Consider the following 19606-nt stretch of genomic DNA (forward strand, 5'->3'; position numbering starts at 1 on the left):
TTCATTATTCGACTTTATGCAGTCGTTTACTTGGATTATTACGAAGGGAGTAGCTGTGGTAAGTGTCTTGGGTGGATGCATTAATCGTAATATGTAAATGTGGGGTTATAAAATATTGAAATCGTAAACGCGGTTTTCCAAGAAGCCACAAGCGACCCTCGCGTTATTTTCTATAGTTAATATAGTAAAAGCAAAATGTCTGGCTCGGTTAAAAAGTACATGATGACGTTGTTACCTCTGGATTACTTGTATAAATGTATACCTAACTATTACTATAGTCCGCGACAGGTCCGAGATCGCAATCTGGGTATGAGATGAAGGCCATTTTAGGGTTCCTGTACTCGAAAGGAACCAACGGAACCCTTATAGGATCACTTTGTTGTCTGTCTGTCTGTCTGGTCAAGAAACCTACAGGGTTACTTCCCGCTGACCTAGAATCATGAATTTGGCAGGTAGGTAGATCTTTATAGCAGACATTAGGGGAACAAAAAACTGAAAACCGTGAATTGTGGTTACATCACACACAAAAAACTTAAATTGTGTTCATGAACTAATAATTAGTATTTCAATTTTCGAAGAAAGATACTATAGCAAGTGGGGGGGTATCATATGAAAGGTCTTCACCTGTACATTCTAAAACAGATTTTATTTATTTTTATTCATCATAGTTTTTTGAATTATCGTGCAAATGTCGAAAAAGTACGACTGTAGTACGGAACCTCGTTTGCGCGAGCCTTACTCGCAACTTGGCCGGTTTTTTATTGTATGAGATTAAGCCTGTCTGAAGTAATTATCTTTGTGATGTTATTCGTCTATCAGTTTGACCTGTTTGCCTTATTTCTAACATTGTTGTTCTAGATAGAGGACGAGGGTAACCACGGCAACGATGACACGCGGCTGTTCATCCTCTCCACGCTCGCGGGCCAACACAAACCTCGCGTATCCTGCGCTCTATGCAAGGAGACCCTGCACGTCTTCGACCGATATCCGCTTGTGGATGGAACCTTCTTCCTCAGCCTCGGCAGCACACGAGCAGCGCCGTGAGGTAAAATATACGTTCCTAACACCTTTACAGCACCGGCAGGAAATATTGTACATCGACCTTTAGAAAGAGATAGCAGTTTTGTCAGCTGGGCCGCCAACCATTGAACAGGAACTATCTCTAGAACAAAAAGAAGGAAGTACAGAAATGCCAACTGTAAAGTAATAGCCTGAATAATGCATTGTTAAGGACGTGTTATGCCTTAGTATTTTGTTCAAAGCTTTCCTTTTATATATTACTAGCTTATGCTCGCGACTTCTTCCGCCTGCACTACACAAATTTCAAACCCCTATTTTACCCCCTAAGTGGTTGAATTTTCAAAAATCCTTTCTTACCGGATACGTCTACGTCATAATAGCTACCTGCATCAGCCCGATCCGTCCAATATTTTGAGCTGTGCGTTGACAGATCAATCGGTCAGCTTTTCCTTTTATACATCTTCTATCTATAATACTAGTATAAAAATGAATCACCAAATGTGTTGGTCATCGCAAATCTCGAGAACCGCTGAACCGATTTCGCTAATTGTTTTTTTATAATATTCCTTGAAGTACGAGGATGGTTCTTACGGAGAGAAAAATTTAATTCAACCTCCCCCTCAATTTTCTAAACTCCACCCGAGCGCAACCGGGGCGGTTCAGCTAGTTATATAATATAGATATAGACTAGCTAATAGCTATCATTTAGATGTCCGGGCGGTTCCCGTAACCATTGAGCTATTGAGGTATTTATAGTGACTGTTGCAACAGTTTAACTCAATTCTATTTAAGTTGTTATGAGACAATTACGACAAACAATGGGCTACTCTATCAAATGTGGTCTTTAGCAAAGCTCGTATTTAAATTTATTAGATAGGTTTACTTAATGTGAATTTAGTTTTCTGATTGCTGTCCATAAATCTTCGCCCAGATTTCCTGTAGAAATAAAGTAATAAGTGCATTAAGTGGGTAGGAGTCGCTAGTCGGCCAGTTATGAATTATTAAGCATTAGCAATACATGCAATATTGATTTACGAAAAACATCGTGTTGTTGGGATTAGAACAGGTATTTTAACTATCATTTATATTTTTACTGTGTTCCTATACTTGTAGGAAACTTCTGAATAATAATAATTTTTAATAGGTACATTCTTTTTTTTTTAATAGAGATAACGAGCAGGCGGGGAACCGCCGATGCGTTGCATACTTACAAATCAATTATTACGAACCCGGCCGAATTCTAACCTTGCGTCTCTCTGGGTATTGGACTCAGAGTGCCTTTGACCACTAGACTAGATATATTATGTAGCTACTAGCTGATGCCCGCGACATCGTCCACGTGGAATTAGGTTTTTCAAAAATCCGTGGGAACTCTTTGATTTTCCGGGATAAAAAGTAGCCTATGTCACTCGCCAGGTCCTTTTCTATACCCATGCAAAAATCAATCCGTTGCACCGTTGCGACGTGATTGAGTACAAACTAACAACCAACACACTTCACATTTATAATAAGGGTACTGATTAAGTCAGTCTCAGTAAAGATGCCTAGTAGCGACACATTACATATATCGAAACTACTTTCCAAGGCCAATTTACATTTTATCTTGTAAGAAAGACGATATTTACTTCCAAGTGTAAGCAAGGAACTGGATTCTGTCGCAACTCGCAACTTAAATAAGATCTGGAAAAGTTAGTTTAAAGTCTACAAAATACAGGACTCTTCTAACTCGCTACCAACTTCTCGACTGGCGTTGTTTATTCACTGAATTACGACACGAATGTGAGCTCGGGGGTACTTAGGTGTTTGTTTGATGTTAGAATTACAATTCCCATCCTCTTGCAATTACACGAGGTAGTACATTTGTAGTACCTACTTGTAAATCTGTCTTCTTTTATAAAGTGATACATTAACTATTGAATAAACTAGCTTATGCTCGCGACTTTGTCCACGTGGACTACACAAATTTCAAACCCCTATTTCTCCCCATTGGGGGTTGAATTTTCAAAAATCCTTTCTTAGCGGATGCTTACGCCATAATAGCTATCTGCATGCCAAGTTTCAGCCCGATTCGTCCAGTAGTTTGAGCTGTGCGTTGATAGATTCAGTCAGTCCAGTCAGTCCCATTTCCTTTTAATATTTAGATAAGGCGGACTTTTCTTGACCACTCAAGTACAAGAGCCTCAAGTCTCAACGGGTAAAAGGAGTGGACTGAATACCCGAAAAAGGTCCGACGGTTCAAACCCCGCCCGTTGCACTATAATTGTCGTACCTACTCCTAGCACAAGCTTGACGCTTAGTGGAGAGGAAAGGGGAATATTAGTCGTTTAACATGACTTATATTCGTCAAAAAAAAGTTTAATATATAGGTTCCATTCATTTAGGGTTCCGTACCAAAATGGTAAAATGGAAGCCTTTTGGTGCTACTTTCTCCGTCCGTCTGACACAGTCGATTATTTTGAGTATTCTATTAAAGCTATCGATATGAAATTTGAAATAGTTATATATAATAGTGGTCAACATTCATTCGAATAAAAAAATTAAAAGTTATTTTAGCTCAATTAAAAAAGGAAGGAAAATTGGGGGTTTGAACAAAGTACTATACCGAGTGGGGTATCATATGAAAGGACCTTTACCTGTACATTCTAAAACTGTTATTTTATTTTAATAGTTTTGGATTTATCGTGCAAAATGTCAAAAAAAAACTAATACTAGAGCAAACTAGCATATTTTTTTTTAAATATACCAATAAACCTTTACAAACAAGGTGTTTGCGGTTCGTATTAGATATTATCATTTAATACTGAAAAGCGTTGATTAAAATAATCTTACTAGAAATCATGTCCTAGCCCAGCAACTAACTAATTAAGTATCCCAAGTACACATTCGTTTCTCGTTACTCGCTAACTCGTTTCTAGTTTTTAGCTCAACTCGTTTCTCGCTAATCGGTGGCGGTGGAAACAAGTACCCTAACCCATTGTCTTGTTCTACACAGGTGAAAGGTGGAAGGTCGCACCCAATATCTGACGTGCGTTTGCATGGATGGCCGTGAGCGATGCGACCCGGAACCGTACGATCCGTTGCCGCTTCTGCGGACAGAAATGGGACGGCGCATCTCTTGTTCTTGGCACCATGTACTCCTATGAACTCTTCATGGCTACGCCTGTTGCGGTGAGAGGTTGAAGGTCAGTATAACTTAATACAATTTTCGTAGGGATATCTTATTTAAAAAAAAAATATAGCCCTATATTACTCAGAAATAATGTAGCTTTCTATTGGTGAAAAAAATTCAAAATCGGTTCTTTAATTCCAGAGATTTCCCTCCACAATAATCTTACAAACTTACCTCTTATATTAGATATTAGTATAGATAGCTGACTAGCGGATACCTGGCGAGTGCTACTACGCCAAAAACAAACCTATGAAAACCCTCTTAAACCATCTTCGCATTATTGCCTTTTTAATGAAACCGGTTAGGTTACATCGGCCGGATGGTTTTAAAGTCTATAACAGACCAAACGGTAGAAACATTTTGTGTGTGTTTTATTTATATAGATTAAATAAAAAAATGGTTTTTAAGTTAGCTGAAATCCGTGTTGAAACCACTTACAGGTGTTGTTTTGTCTACAGTGTAACAACTGCTACAAGCCGGCTCGTCCACCCGCACCAGCGGCTCAACTACTCGGACTACTCGCAACCCGGTCACGTGCCCGCACTGCCGCGTCGTCGACACGCACTTCGTCAAGCCGCTCACCTACTGCTTCACGAAACGGGTTTCCCGCTTTTCCAGCAGTGGCCATAAAAACGGCGGTGCCGGGGCCCTCTCCCGGCACCCCCCTGATTCGTGGGGACTCGCGCCGCCGTCGCCTTCGCGACGGCTCCCCGCCAGCGTTGCGCCCAGTCGTCAATACGAGCATGGCGTCCCGCGCGCCCGGAACCGACCGCGAACGATGAGCCCGCCAAACTCCTCACCCCTACTTTGACCAGTATAACGGAATCGCTATCTCTGCTCGGCCTGAGTCCGGAGACCCTCGCTATGAGCTTCGGAGAATCGCTCGCGGAGCGGTACCTGTCCGCGCTGCGATCGAAGCCCGCAGAGAGGCCGCCGCCCTCCGAGCACGTGCGGCGCCCCGAGGCGCGCGCCGCTCGCCGAGCCGTCGAATCTCCCAGCTCTTCTCCAACGACTTCATCGACTATCTGAACCAAATCGGCGTAACCCTGCTCGAGAACTTGTGCGACGATAACGAACTCTTGTGTGTACTCCTTTGAGGCGTTAGGAATATTTTTTTGTTAAAATTAAGTTGGTATTAGTGAAAATAATTTTATGTATCGTTTAGATCGTACTATTGATTTTATTTAATTTTATTCTGCACTTTGTTGATTAAAATAGCTAGATGTTGAGTTTATCAAAAATAATAATTAATATTAGAGGTATGCATAGTGACACCAGAAATTGCATTTTTTTATAAATTTTCGTTTCAACCTTAAACCGGGAATTTTCCTTCTGAAGGAGACCAAGAGAAGTTTTTTTTTAATTATTATTACCTTACAGTGATACTGATACGGTAGCCCTATCTAATAGGGTGTTCGAGTGGTGTGTTGTTTAGTTCAATTTAGTTTTATTAGTTATGTTTTATTTTAGCAAAATTTTAAACTTTTAAACTTAACCTTAAGTGTTATACAATATTTTCGTAGGTTTATGTCGATTTTTCTTCTCTCCCACCAAATGGCGCACGATATCTGTGGACTGTGAGGGGTTACAGATGCCATCTTAGGTTATTTCCTTTGATATCATTTCATTTACTAACATACAAATATTTTCACTAATTATGGTAGAGGAATTTAATTGTAGAATTGCTGTGTCACCAATAATATGATTAGCGTGTCAATATTATGTATAACATTTATCGTAAGGTTACGTATCGACCTGTTTTGTTTCCCACTGAAATTATGATTATATTCAGTGATCAGCGGAGTCGTATATGAAAATTAATTTTATATTGAATATAACTTTGGAATCGTGCCATATCAAATGAAAGAACCTCAAATATTTGGAACAGAAATTATTTTATAAGATAAATGTCCCGCTTATCACTGAACGCAATTTATTTATGATATTTTTTTGTTATTATCATAAAGGTCTCGGCTACGTCTATACTTTAGGTTAAGGGTTTTCTTATAATTATCATGAATGTCTATTTATTTGTAAGGATAGCGCTTCAACATTTAGTAAGCGTATAAGTGATGCACATTTACTCATTAATGTTTAACGTTAACGTTTTAGGTAAGTTTTTGATACATTTGATACTTACTACTCGCAAGTGATTACAAGTGATAAAAATTCTAGACCTAGTGCGTGTTTAGAAAATAGTGAAGAACTGAGTGGTTGCGGATCGGTAGGCGCTTACACTGGCTTGATTGAGCTGCTTGTCCACAGGTTTGCGAGCGCGTCTTTTCCAACTATGGTATTTTAGGCAAAGAGAGAACGCTTCTTGGGAATGGGACTCGATGCAAACCTGTGGACGAGCTGCTAAGAGAATAGGGGTATCGTAATATCCGTGGACGCACAGGTTCACATGTAGGCAATAATTCTATGAAGACTTGACAATTTTATAGGTAAAAATTTTTGCATTATTCTAAAAAAATTAAAACTGCCATTTACCTTTTACTAAACTAATCGCTAGGTTTCAAAATGGGGGCGACTTTGTTTTGGAACCGTTGTTCATATTGGACTGAATACGTTTTTTCATACATGTTGCGTAGTTCGTAGAGACTTATATCATCACCTATCACGCGCATGTCATCACGCCATCATCCGCATCACTGCACATCATCAGTCGTCATCCCTGTCATCTGGCATGGTTTGAGTGGCGACGAACTGGCTTACTATTACCTAGTCCATCGACATTTATTTTTGGAAAAAGTTTTTTTTAATTATCATTAGAAGTTCGATTAGACATTGCTGTTACATTAGTTTCAAAAATATTTTAAATTTGTTTTATTTTAAAATATTTTTTATATAAAAATATGTGGGATTCTAGTCGCCAGTTCGTCGAGTATGGTTGTACGTATATTAATACCTCTCTAAACCTTTAAAATTTTGTATTCTCTCGCTTAAAAGTTACTGTAAGATTGAGAATATTATATCGAAAACTATGATAGCACAGTATAGTATTGTAAATAATACCGTTTTTCTACATGCAGATGCTTACAAAGTGTTTATTGAGATATATTAATGAATATTTCTAGTTTAGCCATAAATCGATAGTACATTATGTCAACAATATCAAAGATCCCTAATTATTTTAAAACGATCTCGCGCAAGTGTAATGTCATCTCATATGTTAATCAATTTTAATTTTATCGAAGTTTGCTCGTTCGAATATAGAATTATATTTAAAAGTTTAATGTACATTTATATAAATGTATATTATGTAACCAATAAAAATATTTGAAAAAATAATTAAAAATAACGAGCTGTTGTTGGTATATTTAGGAAAATATTAAAAAAAGAACCAGATCATCTGATGGTGGCCATGTACAAATGAAAAAGTGAAGTGACATTACACTTGAGATATTTAGTAAAGCGACACAAATTTATAGAAACATATTGTTTAATAGTCAATACAGAGCCATCTAAGTAGATGTATATGAATGGAATATAATGACGCGAAGCATCAAGTCATTTCCCCATCTCCGGTACAAATTCAAAGTAAATACGATATATTGGAAATTTGAATATCCAGTTTTACGAGTTTATCAAAGTCCTCCGAAATAATAAGGATCTTTTTAATATTTTATAAAGAGTAACATTACCTCTCTAGAATTAAATAGAAATTTTATATATTCATCAAAAGGCTCCTAAATAAAGAATACGGTTTCAAAACTAGCCTTTATAAATTATGTATGAAGGGTTTACTTGAAATACAAGTAGTACTTTCAGTTGCACAGTACAAAACAAAGGAAAGCGAATCTTAATAGTTGCTTACCAATCAATAATATAATAATCTTCCTCTGTTATTTCTATTTTTCAAAATAAAATTAATGATTTACCCCCTTTTATAGTACTAATACTAAGTATATAACTTATTTAACCTTTTAACTTGAACTATTATGTACATTTAAGTACTTACTATTGGTAACTTTATCTTTAATATTGTTAAGAGTTTTCCTAGGTCGAACTATTTTTAAAATTCAGTATTTCATTAAACTACTCTTCCATCGTCTTTACTCCATATTTTACTCTCAAGATATTTACCGAAGCTCCTTGAAGTAGTGAAGAGGATACCAATCTGATATGAAACTTAAGGTTGTGTAGATTTAGGTGGGAGGCACGTTTATAAATAGTTTTGACTTATTCCTACTCTCTTATACGACAGATACATAATCGTAGTATGTTTTAATTATTCATATTTTAGTCACTTAGTTATTTGTTCAGTTTTAATAAATGTAATTACACGAACGTTGCCAACTTCTTAGTTTATTTGCACATATTTGTTAAATTTTTGTAATTAATAACAATTTATTTAGACACCTACATTGAAATTTCTTCATGTTGAATTTAGTGTGGTGTAATTTAGTGAATTGCTTAAAAGTACAAAGAAACAATTTGTTACTTTTGCAAATTTTATAAAATAAATCAAATACATATTAAACTAAAAGTAACAGTGATCTAGATAATGTTTACGAAATAGTTGCCTGTAAATCCTAAAGCGCAATTGTTTCTGCTAAACAAGTGGCTAGCCGTTATCTTGGTTTTAAAGAAATCTTGTATCTTGTTTTACGTTGGTAAATTAGGAGCGAAAATTGTTACTTATTATAAAACTATATCTCGTATTAGTTCCCTTGTATATTTATTTGGACTTGTATTTTATCGAATGCTATTAGTATAGTTCATAGTAGGAGCTCACCGTAGTAGGTAACCATCGGCATAATACGTGCTGGACTAGGTCTCTTGCTTTCCAACCTAGATTAGTCTAACCTTATTTCAACGGTAGTTCTCATTTAGGATCATAGGTCTTTTCTTTAACGATAAAGTGTGAATGGGATGAGTGATCGTGGTCATTTAATATAAGTCATCACTTTGTTTTCATCTACTTATTGCTAATATTCTCGCGGCAAGCGAGTTTTGTTATAAAATGGTGTACATTCTGGTCATAGGCACTATTTGTGCATAGTTATTTCAAAGTATCATTAACTTTTTTTTGGTGAATTCACTATCATTAGGTACTATATTAACTTATTGCACTCTTTGATCTACCCTGCCCCACAACATTTAAATTTAGCTATACGTTATTGGCATAAATTCATTAAAATGTAAGGAACTTTTGTCTTTTCCAAAAACATATACAGTCCCAAAATGTGATAGGTAGGAAGACTTAGGTCGCGCATGCTAAGACTAAAAAGGGCTAGTTATAATTAATTAAGCTATTTAATGGTTAGAAAACAAAGAAAAATTAAACAGTAAAGTATTGTAAATCAAATTTCACGCTAAATTTAACGTTGGGATTTTGTATAACAAATAAACCATGCTTCATTGGTTAAATAGTTAACAAAATATTTTCAGGTGTATTCTCAACATATTAATACAAATACGATGTACCTATATTTTTCTAAATATTACAGTAAACCCCTGAAATGCCAGAAATACAACGGCACCATTGATAATCCGGCGTCCGTAATTAATTGAAGCTCAAAATTTTCAAACGCATTGGCTGATTACTAGTATACGGCTGTTATTGGTTAGTGAAAGATTCAAATCAACGTGTTAATTATATTTTGATACTCGATGTTTTCTACACTAGTAGTAGTATGTATTAACCTTTTGTATTAACTTTTTGTAGTTAGGCAACGTCGCACTCCATCGCATTTATCAATTTGAGTGATTGAATCATTTTAATACCATTAACACGTTTGTAGTAATTAAAGAGTTTGTATCTCAAACTAACAAATGCGATGAGAATGTGAAAAGTGATATTAACAGCATTATTCGAAAAAATTCTATTCGGGAGTGTATTTACTTAGAGCAAGTGCACACAAACACTAAAGACTGCATAGCAATACTAAAAATTTGATCAATAGAGACAGTAGATGATAAATAGCACTTTAAACAACTTTTAGACGTTCAAGAATTATATTGTAGTGTAAATGGTCTCGTTATATTGGTACTGCCGAATTCCATATAATTTTATTTCAGTGCGCATTTGCTCTAAGACAATGAACCCCTCGGTTTGAAAAAACTTAACCAAGCTTGCGATACAGTCTTTAATAATGAAAATTTGAGAAAGAAAAAAATTGTGGTAATTACGATTAAATTGGTGATAATCTTACGAATTGGTTAAAGATAATAATTAAGTAATTGCGTGGCAATTAGACTAACGTTAAATACATAATGCGCGGGGTGCATCAGGGTATGAGTGTCATAATTTGTAATGAGAAATACTTTTGTACTTTCGTAAACGGTAACGAGTAATTTAGTGGTAAAGTTTTTTCTATTAATGTGTATAAATTCGTAAATTAAACATCAAGTAATGTACGTTTTTTTACTGAAATCGTAGATGTAGTAATTTTATAAGACAAAACGGGCCTCGTCTCGTACGTGTATCACAGCGATAATAGGTATTGTGTAAGACCATCCGATGGTCCATTAAGAAGCTGTCTTGACCAGTCTTAAGCTGCTGACACATTACTGTGTTGTGTTGTCATTTGTCGCAATGCGATTGAAGGCGTTCGGAGTCATATGGTGCGCGCAAAATAAGTGGTCTAACCTGAAGTCACAACAGCGGTTTGCGCAGGACTAAAGATTAATACACAGCTCGCTTGAGATATGATTTTGTATAATGCGCAATCGTACGCCTCGTGTTCAGATTATACTACTTTTCGTTTTAGATAAAGTGACAGCGCACTAACACGCACCAATTGGTCAATGGTCTTGCCAGATTGCGTTGCGACACACTACAACACAGTGATACAACAATATGTCTACAGCTTTAAGGAGATCACGGTCTAGGACTGGGGAACATTGAGATTGCTTCTTGATACGAGACTGTCGGTGATAAGGTCATTTATGTCTAGGCTAGGGTATCTTCACCTAATGTGCGTTTCGTGTCCGATGCTTTCAAGGTTATTTTATTGCGATTTAAAATTTAAACTATCTAATAAATCTATTACAGCGAATAGTTACATACACATACATATTTAAGTTCGCAATATCGTGACATAAATATATATTTGGAATTAATTCCCCGACAAGACTTAAAACACCTTACTTCATATTGGGTATAATATTATTTCGCGTTAAGCAATGTATGTATGGGTGAATGAATAATCTTACTCATGTTATAAAATGTTTCCTTTATTTGTACTGTAGGTATATTGGTTATCTACATATAATTACTATTAATATTGGGTGTGGTCGTGTCATATATTATGTATTTTACTATAACGATCCCTTGTTTACTTACAATTTTTCTGGAATACGGCTCGAAAAGTGAGAACGTTGGAATGAGAAGCTCAGAGAAACGCCAATTGACTAATTATAAGTGTAAACGATAAGTGCTTGAGATAACGGATAAGAAACGTTTAAAAATATTATCTATATGATATATATTATATAAGTATTACCATAAAAATATATTATTTTTAAATGATTGGATACAATATGTCGTATATTTTTGTAAATTCGCAGTCAATGCATGTGGAATTGGTGCGAAATGCGTATAAAGGCCAAAGTACACGATAGTTTCAGCATCAGTGGTCAGCGATTTGGCGACTGCATCGATGCTGCATTGCATTATGACGACTTTCGAGTTGTTAGCGATACGTTTGAACTTTGAACACAGTATCGAAATGACAATGCCAGAGCCTCACTAAACCGCTGCTACTGGATGGCGCAGGCATTCGAATTATGCAACGTGAAACGAGCAGTCGCTACTATCAAAGCATCCGATGCTAATTATTATTACTATCAAATGTGATCAAATCGCCAATTGCCGATACTAAAGTTGTATTGTGTGTTTCGGCCCTAAATGATGGCGCATTTAAGATATCTACTATATAAGATAAGGAAACAAAACATGTTCCACTTGGTATAACAATCGAAATATGGAGAAAGCTATCGATTTATAACGATCGTGAGCGTTGTATTGTCTATTTTGTAATGTTGGTAAAGCATGATGTAGTGTTTAAGGTTGTTTCAGAAAATTGTAATAAAACTAAGGAGGCAAAAAACATGTTATATTTTATACGAATCCTGAATTGCGCCTGCTCGAGCCACCTCGAGCGGCTAGCTATGTGTTACTTTACGAAATTAGTATGTAAGTTTACTCTTTAAAAGAGTTTTCGCAGGTAGTAGTTTTAGTAGGCTTAGTGATTTTTATACCGGCTTGATGTTGTGACATTTATTATTAATATGATATCGATAACGCAGAACTACCGAACGAGCGGCCGACGTGATCAATAGCAGAATGTGTAGTGGGTATCAGAGAGTGGAATGTGCGATTTTCATTGATTTTGTTTACGGAGCGGGCAGCATTCCTGCATTTGTGATCTTTACCAAAGTGTCGCTGTTCGCAAGCATATCATTTTAATACAACGCTAGATACGTTTTTGGTACAAAATTTAGCGAAGTTTTAATTCGATTAATAATATATTGTTAGACAATTCCTCGTCGCCAGTGCTGTAGTGGGCTGAACTGACCTCAGATTTAATTGAAGCCGTTTCTAGTCGACTTCATCGGCTTACGAATGAATCGTTCGTCTAATCAGTGGTGTCAACGAGTTCAAATTGCCACACTATATCTCTGGCGGTGAACCTGAAACACTTCAGTTATTTAGCAGAATTATATTATTGTCTAGTGTTTCCGATTATGTTACGTTTTATATTGCTTATATTATATATTATTGATACAATGTTCATTAAGTATTTAATATTCATTTGATGAGGACCTAGTCGATTCTCTATGATATCACATCTCCCAAAGTACAAATTCCTTGTTGTTTAGTCCAATTTTGTTTGACTGTTATTGACTGGAAATTTTTTTAGAGAGAGTTTGCCTCGTCTTGTCGCGTGGATGGAAGGCTTTATTTACGAGTCTGTTCGGTTCGTTTGTCTTTGCCTGTGGCACGGCGCAACGTAGAGAAGAGCCCTTACTGATAAAAAACTTCATCCTGCTTACATACTATATCTACATGGTATACAGGGTATAACCAGAACGATAGCAAAAACTTGGCGTTATTGTTATACTATCTAAACAGTAAACACAATACAATACCAACCACCATTTGCCTCATTCTGTATGTAGTTTGTGATTGCGTGCTAAAATCACGGGTTTTACCATCTAAAAATTAAATTTAGAAATATCAAACTGCTTCTGTCCTTTTCATATTACAATAGTAAGAAGAGGGTGCGAATACTCTAAAATTAGGTTGTGCTTAGAATCGGTGCCAATGACTCCGAATGGCCTACTTACGCAACGTTCGTTGCGCTCTAACGTGTTTTTTTTTGCAATATATCGTGAACTTTTAGAAAATATACGATATTTTTCTATATATTTTTTTTTGTTATCATATCAGTAATCAGGCAATGATCAGTAATCATCAGTACTATCACCTGTCTTTATTTTTGCTAGCGTTCTGGGTACAACCAGTAGGTATATAGGTAAACATTTTTGTCATGTATCAGCATTATGTAAATTTTATTAGTAAGAGCCCTTATGGTTCTCACGTCAGTTGTAGACTGCAGTCGCCACTCGCGCGCAAAGATCATTTCGTAGATAACATAGTTCAAATGAATCCTTAACATTATTTCCGTAGATACAAGTATTGTGTCGTAACGGCAACTATAAAGTACGAATATTAATTATGTTTATGTTTAGCAGCTCTTAATTTAGTTTGATGTTAGATTAATTTTAATTTACCTACTTTAGTTAATGCACAATTAATAACCCAATACTTAGTTATTCATTCATTATCTTCACTAATTTCTACTGTATTCACACACTGGTTATTTTTAAGCTTTTTTTGAACTTCTTATGTAAAGTTATGCTCAGAGTTTCATTATTACAGTACGCGCCCGAAAGTAATGTACACCGGCCTTTAGAATGACAGTTCGGCTTTGTAGAGCGTTGTCTCTGTCACTCATACGTGTATGACGTTTTGTCGGTCGAAACGACCGAGACAGTGCTCTACTCTAATCTGCTATCTCCTTATAAAGGTCCATGTACATTACTTTCGGCCGCGTACTGTACTTTGTTTTTAGTTTTACTTACCATTGTATTTTGTTGTACGTAATCGCCTACTACACATTACCTAATTGGAAAGCTAATTAGCATTGAAATATATTTCAAATTCACTATACCTACGATAAATACAATAAAAACATTTATAAAAATAAAATAAAAAATTTAAAAATATACAATTGTTTTACTTGACAACCCTTACCTCACCCTTAGAATTCTTTAGGATTTTTACGCACTGCATCCGATCTCAAATACTAATCTAGTGTGCGCAACCTCTCATACCAACTGCAGTACAGTACTTCTGATCAAGAATCCTTGGATTCGGATCGGATGCAGTGCGTAAATAGCCTTGGATAATAATTAATCTTAAAAGTACCTAAGATTTACATTCAATTTCACCTCTGAATAAAAGTTTGGTCAGACAACTCGCGTCGCGAGTTGAATCTACCGCGGATCCTAAAACTAGGTATAACCTAAACCGCGTAGGTATATAGGTATAGTACGCGACAGGTCGACGATCGATGGCGCAATCTGGGAGAGGTCTCGCGCTAACCTTGTGTGGGTGTGCGGGGCGTCCCCCCGCCTCATGCCCCGATTGCCATCTCAACCTGTCGCGGACTATACAATTTAACAATGGTGTAAGATGGTAGTGGCAAGGGTACAAAACGGAAAACTGAGTCCCAAAGTGTTAGAATGAAGACCTCGCACTGGAAAGCACAGCGGTGTTGGTAGGCTGGATTGCAGTCTGCGCAAGCCCTTGGCGTGTGGAAGTCTACAGGAGACCTGTATCCAGCTGTGGACATCTATCGGTTGACAATGATGATGATGAAAATTTTCTCAAATTTAGTTTGATAAAATCAATTGACCTGAAAAAATCGGTAAAGTGCGAGTCAAACTCGCACACAAAGGGTTTCGTACCATCTTACAAGAAAATATAACACTAAATTTTTTAAGGCGGTCATTATGAAATTTTTATTATTTGTTGTTATAGCGGCAATAGAAGTACACAGTCTGTGAAAATTTAAACTCTATTACGGTTCACGAGATAAAGACAGACGGACGGACGGACAATGGGGTCTTAGTAATAAAGTCCTGTTGGCACCCTTCGGGTACGGAACCATAACCACACGAGTAGATCGTATGCCATAACTAAGTAGATCGAACTCCTTTAACCAGATGCCGTTCATCTCCTCACTGTGAGTACCTATTAAGCAAACTGGCTTGTGCTCTGATGGTTAATAAATACCGTAACCTCTCGCTAAAGTAAATAACGGCGTCTCGAAAACATTGGCTATATCTCACACACCCTTGCAAAGGATTAATGTAAAGACTAAGGACTCGTCGAAGATATAGCGGTTTAAATTTAAACAAGTCGTGATTTTAAAAATTAAAAGATTACCGCACTACCGAAAAATGAACTAAAAAAAATCAGATTTGAAAATGTCGCCCATACATAGTGTCCCCCAGAATGATGTAAGAATTCTAACGTTACCCCACAATACAATTTATTCTATTTAGTTTTTATTTTGTTAGTAGGTAATCTGTATTGCACACACATATATGTAGATATTATAATTATTATACAAACTACCTACCTAGATAATTTAGATTGAACGGGTACTTCCCGTTGACCTAGAATCATGTTTGGCAGACGTAGCAATATCTTAAAGTACTTACACTACAAGTAAAGTAAGATTACTTTTGCTTTTTTAAAGATTCTACAAATACAACCTCGGTGTGGACAATGTTTAAAGGAAAAAAATCCGAAAACCGTGAATTTGTGGTCACTACATCAAAAAATGTATTAAAAAGTGTAATTTTTTGTAACAGAACCCTTCGTATGCGAGTCCGACTCGCACTTGACCGGTTTATTGGTCGTATCAGTCCTTTGTAGCAAAACAGCAAAACAACTGCTGTTGTACCAGGTGTTAAAACCTACTTTTAATATGATTCATTTATTTACCTCGATGACATTTATTTAATTAGTGCGCAAGGTGCGTAATTTTCGTACATTTTTACGCAATTATGATTGTGTTTAATTGTTGATTTAAAAGATATAGGTGCCTGCCTTAAGCTATTTTTATAGATTTTTTTAACCTAACTAATTTTGATCATGCCGAAAGGAGGAATAATATGATAAACATAATAATAATATGGAAAACACCTTTGCATAAAGAGTGGAACGTCGACTCGTCTTAACAAGGTAATTAAGTACCGGTCAAGTGCGAGTCAGACTCGCACATGAAGGGTTCCGTACCATCGTACAAGTTTATAATAGTATGTACCTACTGGCGCTACTCAAAGCCATAAAGCAAAATAAGAAGAACAGTATGTACCTACTTTTTTTTTTGCATGGCAGGCAGTTTGAAATTTTTATTATCTATTGTCATAGCGCTAATAGAAATACACAGTCTACATATTACGGTTCATGAGATAAGCCCGCTGACAGACAGACAGGCGGACGGACAGCGGAGGCTTATACGTTTGCAACCTTCGGGTACAGAACTCTAATAAATTTTGTCTGTGGTTTTGATACGGGGACCACATGCCACCGATTTTGAGCATCTCTATACCATTACGAAAATATACAAAACAAGATGACCCGCCCCGGCTTCGCTGGATCCAAAAATCCTGAAATACTAACCTACTTTTTCGTTTTTAATCGAAAGTCCATGGACTTACCTTACTTAAATAATAACGGGCTTTTATAAAAACTTTCACTTGGCTTGGTTTTTGGGTGGTTTTTTGCCATTAGAAGCAAATTCTCTAGCAAAAAAAATCCTAGCGATTTTTTTTTGCTAGAGAATTCTAATCGGCCGTACCCTAACGTTTTAGATTTGCACTGAAAGTGGATAGGTACCCGAGGCTATTCAAATTCGTATCTAATCCCACCTTCGCAAATTTAGAGATAACGACAGCCAACGAGCTTCTTGAAACATGTATTTTCTCTGGAATTAGTGGGAGTGGGTTTGATTATCCTATTTTGCATATTTACATACCTATAGTAGGTACCTTTAAAAATAAATTGTATCAAAATTCTAACTAACTTTTTGAACAGTATTTGTAGAAAATAATTGACATATTCATATAGGTACCTAGTAACTTATTTTCTAAAATTTACATGGGACTCACCGCGTGTAGCGCGTGTGTTGTGCGTGTGTGGCGCGTGTGAGATGAATTTGTGGTGCGTGTGTCATGTGTGTTGCACGAGTGTTATGCGTGTGTCGCGTGTAGAAAGTGCGTGGAGAGTGTGTGGGGCGTTTGTGGAGCGTGTGTGACGCGTGTGAGGCGCGTGGGCAAATTCACTGTCATTACCTACCCTACTGGGTTTTAATATAATCACGCAGCAATTAATTAACCTTCTCTATCACGCAGCACGAGCACCCTCAGCACAGAATCATGCAATTATTCGTCATCTTTAAAATTGTCTGGCGTCGAGATCCTCATTATCAATTAATTTTATCGTTCAGGTACTTATAGGCTTTGCGAGCGTTCATTATAAGGGAGAATACACACGAACCACAACCACAATACATAGTTTAATTCACACGGACCACATTTTGTCGCTAACTATGATGGGCCTCACAAGAAAGCTCAGAGTCACTCAGCGGGTGATGGAGAGAGCTATGCTTGGAGTTTCTCTCTGGAGAGACCGTGGCGTGTGGAAGTCCCTACAAGAGATCTATGTCCAACAGTGGCCGTCTATCGGTTGATGATGATGACATTTTATCGCCAAATTTAACCGTGTGGATGATATCGACCACATCGCAACCACAATGCATGCAACCACCAGCGACACCGCGCAGTGTCTAGACTCTAGTGCAACTAAAAGCGACAACGCAACCACATCGACAATTTGTTTACCACAACCACAGAATAATATACCACAACCAAGAAGCTGCAGCAACACAATTCGGTACCTATTTGACAACTAGTGAAATCAGTAACTTTTTTTCAAACGTCAATACGCGCGCTTAGTATGCGAGCTACTATAAAATATTGAAATGTGACGTCACAATCATTTGACGTGCTATTTTTAGTTTACCTAATCGATAATTTAAAATAGTTATTACACTTAAAAGTAACAAAGGGCGTGGATTTTACATATTTTGGAAGACCCTCTATTTAATAATCACTGAGAAATAATTTATTTTTGAGACAGGCAAATACCCAATTCACATACCACTGCATGACCACTTTTTGTCGCTGCGATGCGGGGTGGTTGTGGTACGTGTGAATACTCTCTTACTGGCTCAATTACAAAATATACGTGCATAGGGCTGCGATTTATGCACGAACTAGGGACAAAGCAAGAGGAATTATCTACATGTGTTATGCTTTGTTTTTCCATACTCTCACTCACTTTACATGGCTCGTACGTAATTACGCACTACGTAGTACGTCGTAGTATCGTACGTAGTTTTCATTGTTAATGATAAGTGCAGGGTGTAAAGGTGGATTCGTGTTACACCCAGCACAGGTCGCATTATGCCGAACGGTTGTTCAAAGATCTGTTGTATAAGCTGGACATAGGTCTCTTGTAGGGACTGCCACACGCCACGGTCTTGCGCCGCCTGAATCCAGCGGCTCCCTGCGACTCGTTGTAATGTGAACTAATTCACCCTGGATCGTGCCGTACTCACACTCTACCTAGTCACAAAACTATATTATAGTTCTCTGACCGCGACAAAGCACCGCCCGGGCAAGGTTTGACATGAATTTGGTTTTCAAATATCTCGTGGAAACTCTTTGATTTTCTGGGATAAAAAGTAGCTTATGTCAATCCCCAGGATGTAAGCTATCTCTGTATCTCCAACTTCGTCATAATTGGTTAAACGAATGGGACAAAAATACCACCTGTCCATCCTCGGGATGCAAGTTTTCTATGTACCAAATTACGGTGATGGACCGTTAAAAGCTAGCAGACAGATGGATACCAAGCATTTTATCATATTAAGTATAGATAGGTTGTATGGATAGGACGAGTCAAACCTGTGTTCGGGTACGATTTCAAAAAAATGTGGTGCAGTTTTGTACGAATTAATCTATGTTAGACCGACCGCCCTCAAGTGATCTCAAGCCTCTTGAAGGATCTGCGGTTATGTAGCGTGAATCATCCTTATAAGAATGTAACATGTCGCGCCGTACTCCGCATCTTCGATGATAGTGTAAATTCTGCTGCCTACGGTGCAGCCAGTTTCAACTTTCCCAGGGAGGGTGGTAGAGTTACATAGATTCAGGCTACAGGCAGACAGAAACAGTTTGCCAAGGAGACAACCCTAGATATTCCTGTGATGAGACAAGATTAATATCTCCTTTGTACCTATATCTACTCTGTTACGTTATTCTAAT

At 37.1% G+C, this 19606-nt stretch overlaps 1 protein-coding gene across 1 annotated transcript in view; it reads left to right on the plus strand.

The window, feature by feature from the left end:
• The window catches only part of heca (hdc homolog, cell cycle regulator), a 94625-nt gene extending 80197 nt beyond the window's left edge, over nt 1-14428 (plus strand). Inside the window, 9 exon segments of the mRNA XM_034970853.2 lie at nt 859-1012; nt 1015-1045; nt 4013-4085; nt 4087-4177; nt 4180-4202; nt 4648-4668; nt 4670-4711; nt 4713-4788; nt 4791-14428. Coding sequence (XP_034826744.2) covers nt 859-1012; nt 1015-1045; nt 4013-4085; nt 4087-4177; nt 4180-4202; nt 4648-4668; nt 4670-4711; nt 4713-4788; nt 4791-4819 — 540 coding nt within the window. The 3' untranslated portion in view covers nt 4820-14428.
• The last annotated feature ends 5178 nt before the right edge of the window (nt 14429-19606 follow it).

This window comes from Maniola hyperantus, chromosome 8, assembly GCF_902806685.2.
Source record: "Maniola hyperantus chromosome 8, iAphHyp1.2, whole genome shotgun sequence".
Taxonomy (NCBI): Eukaryota; Metazoa; Arthropoda; class Insecta; order Lepidoptera; family Nymphalidae; genus Maniola; species Maniola hyperantus.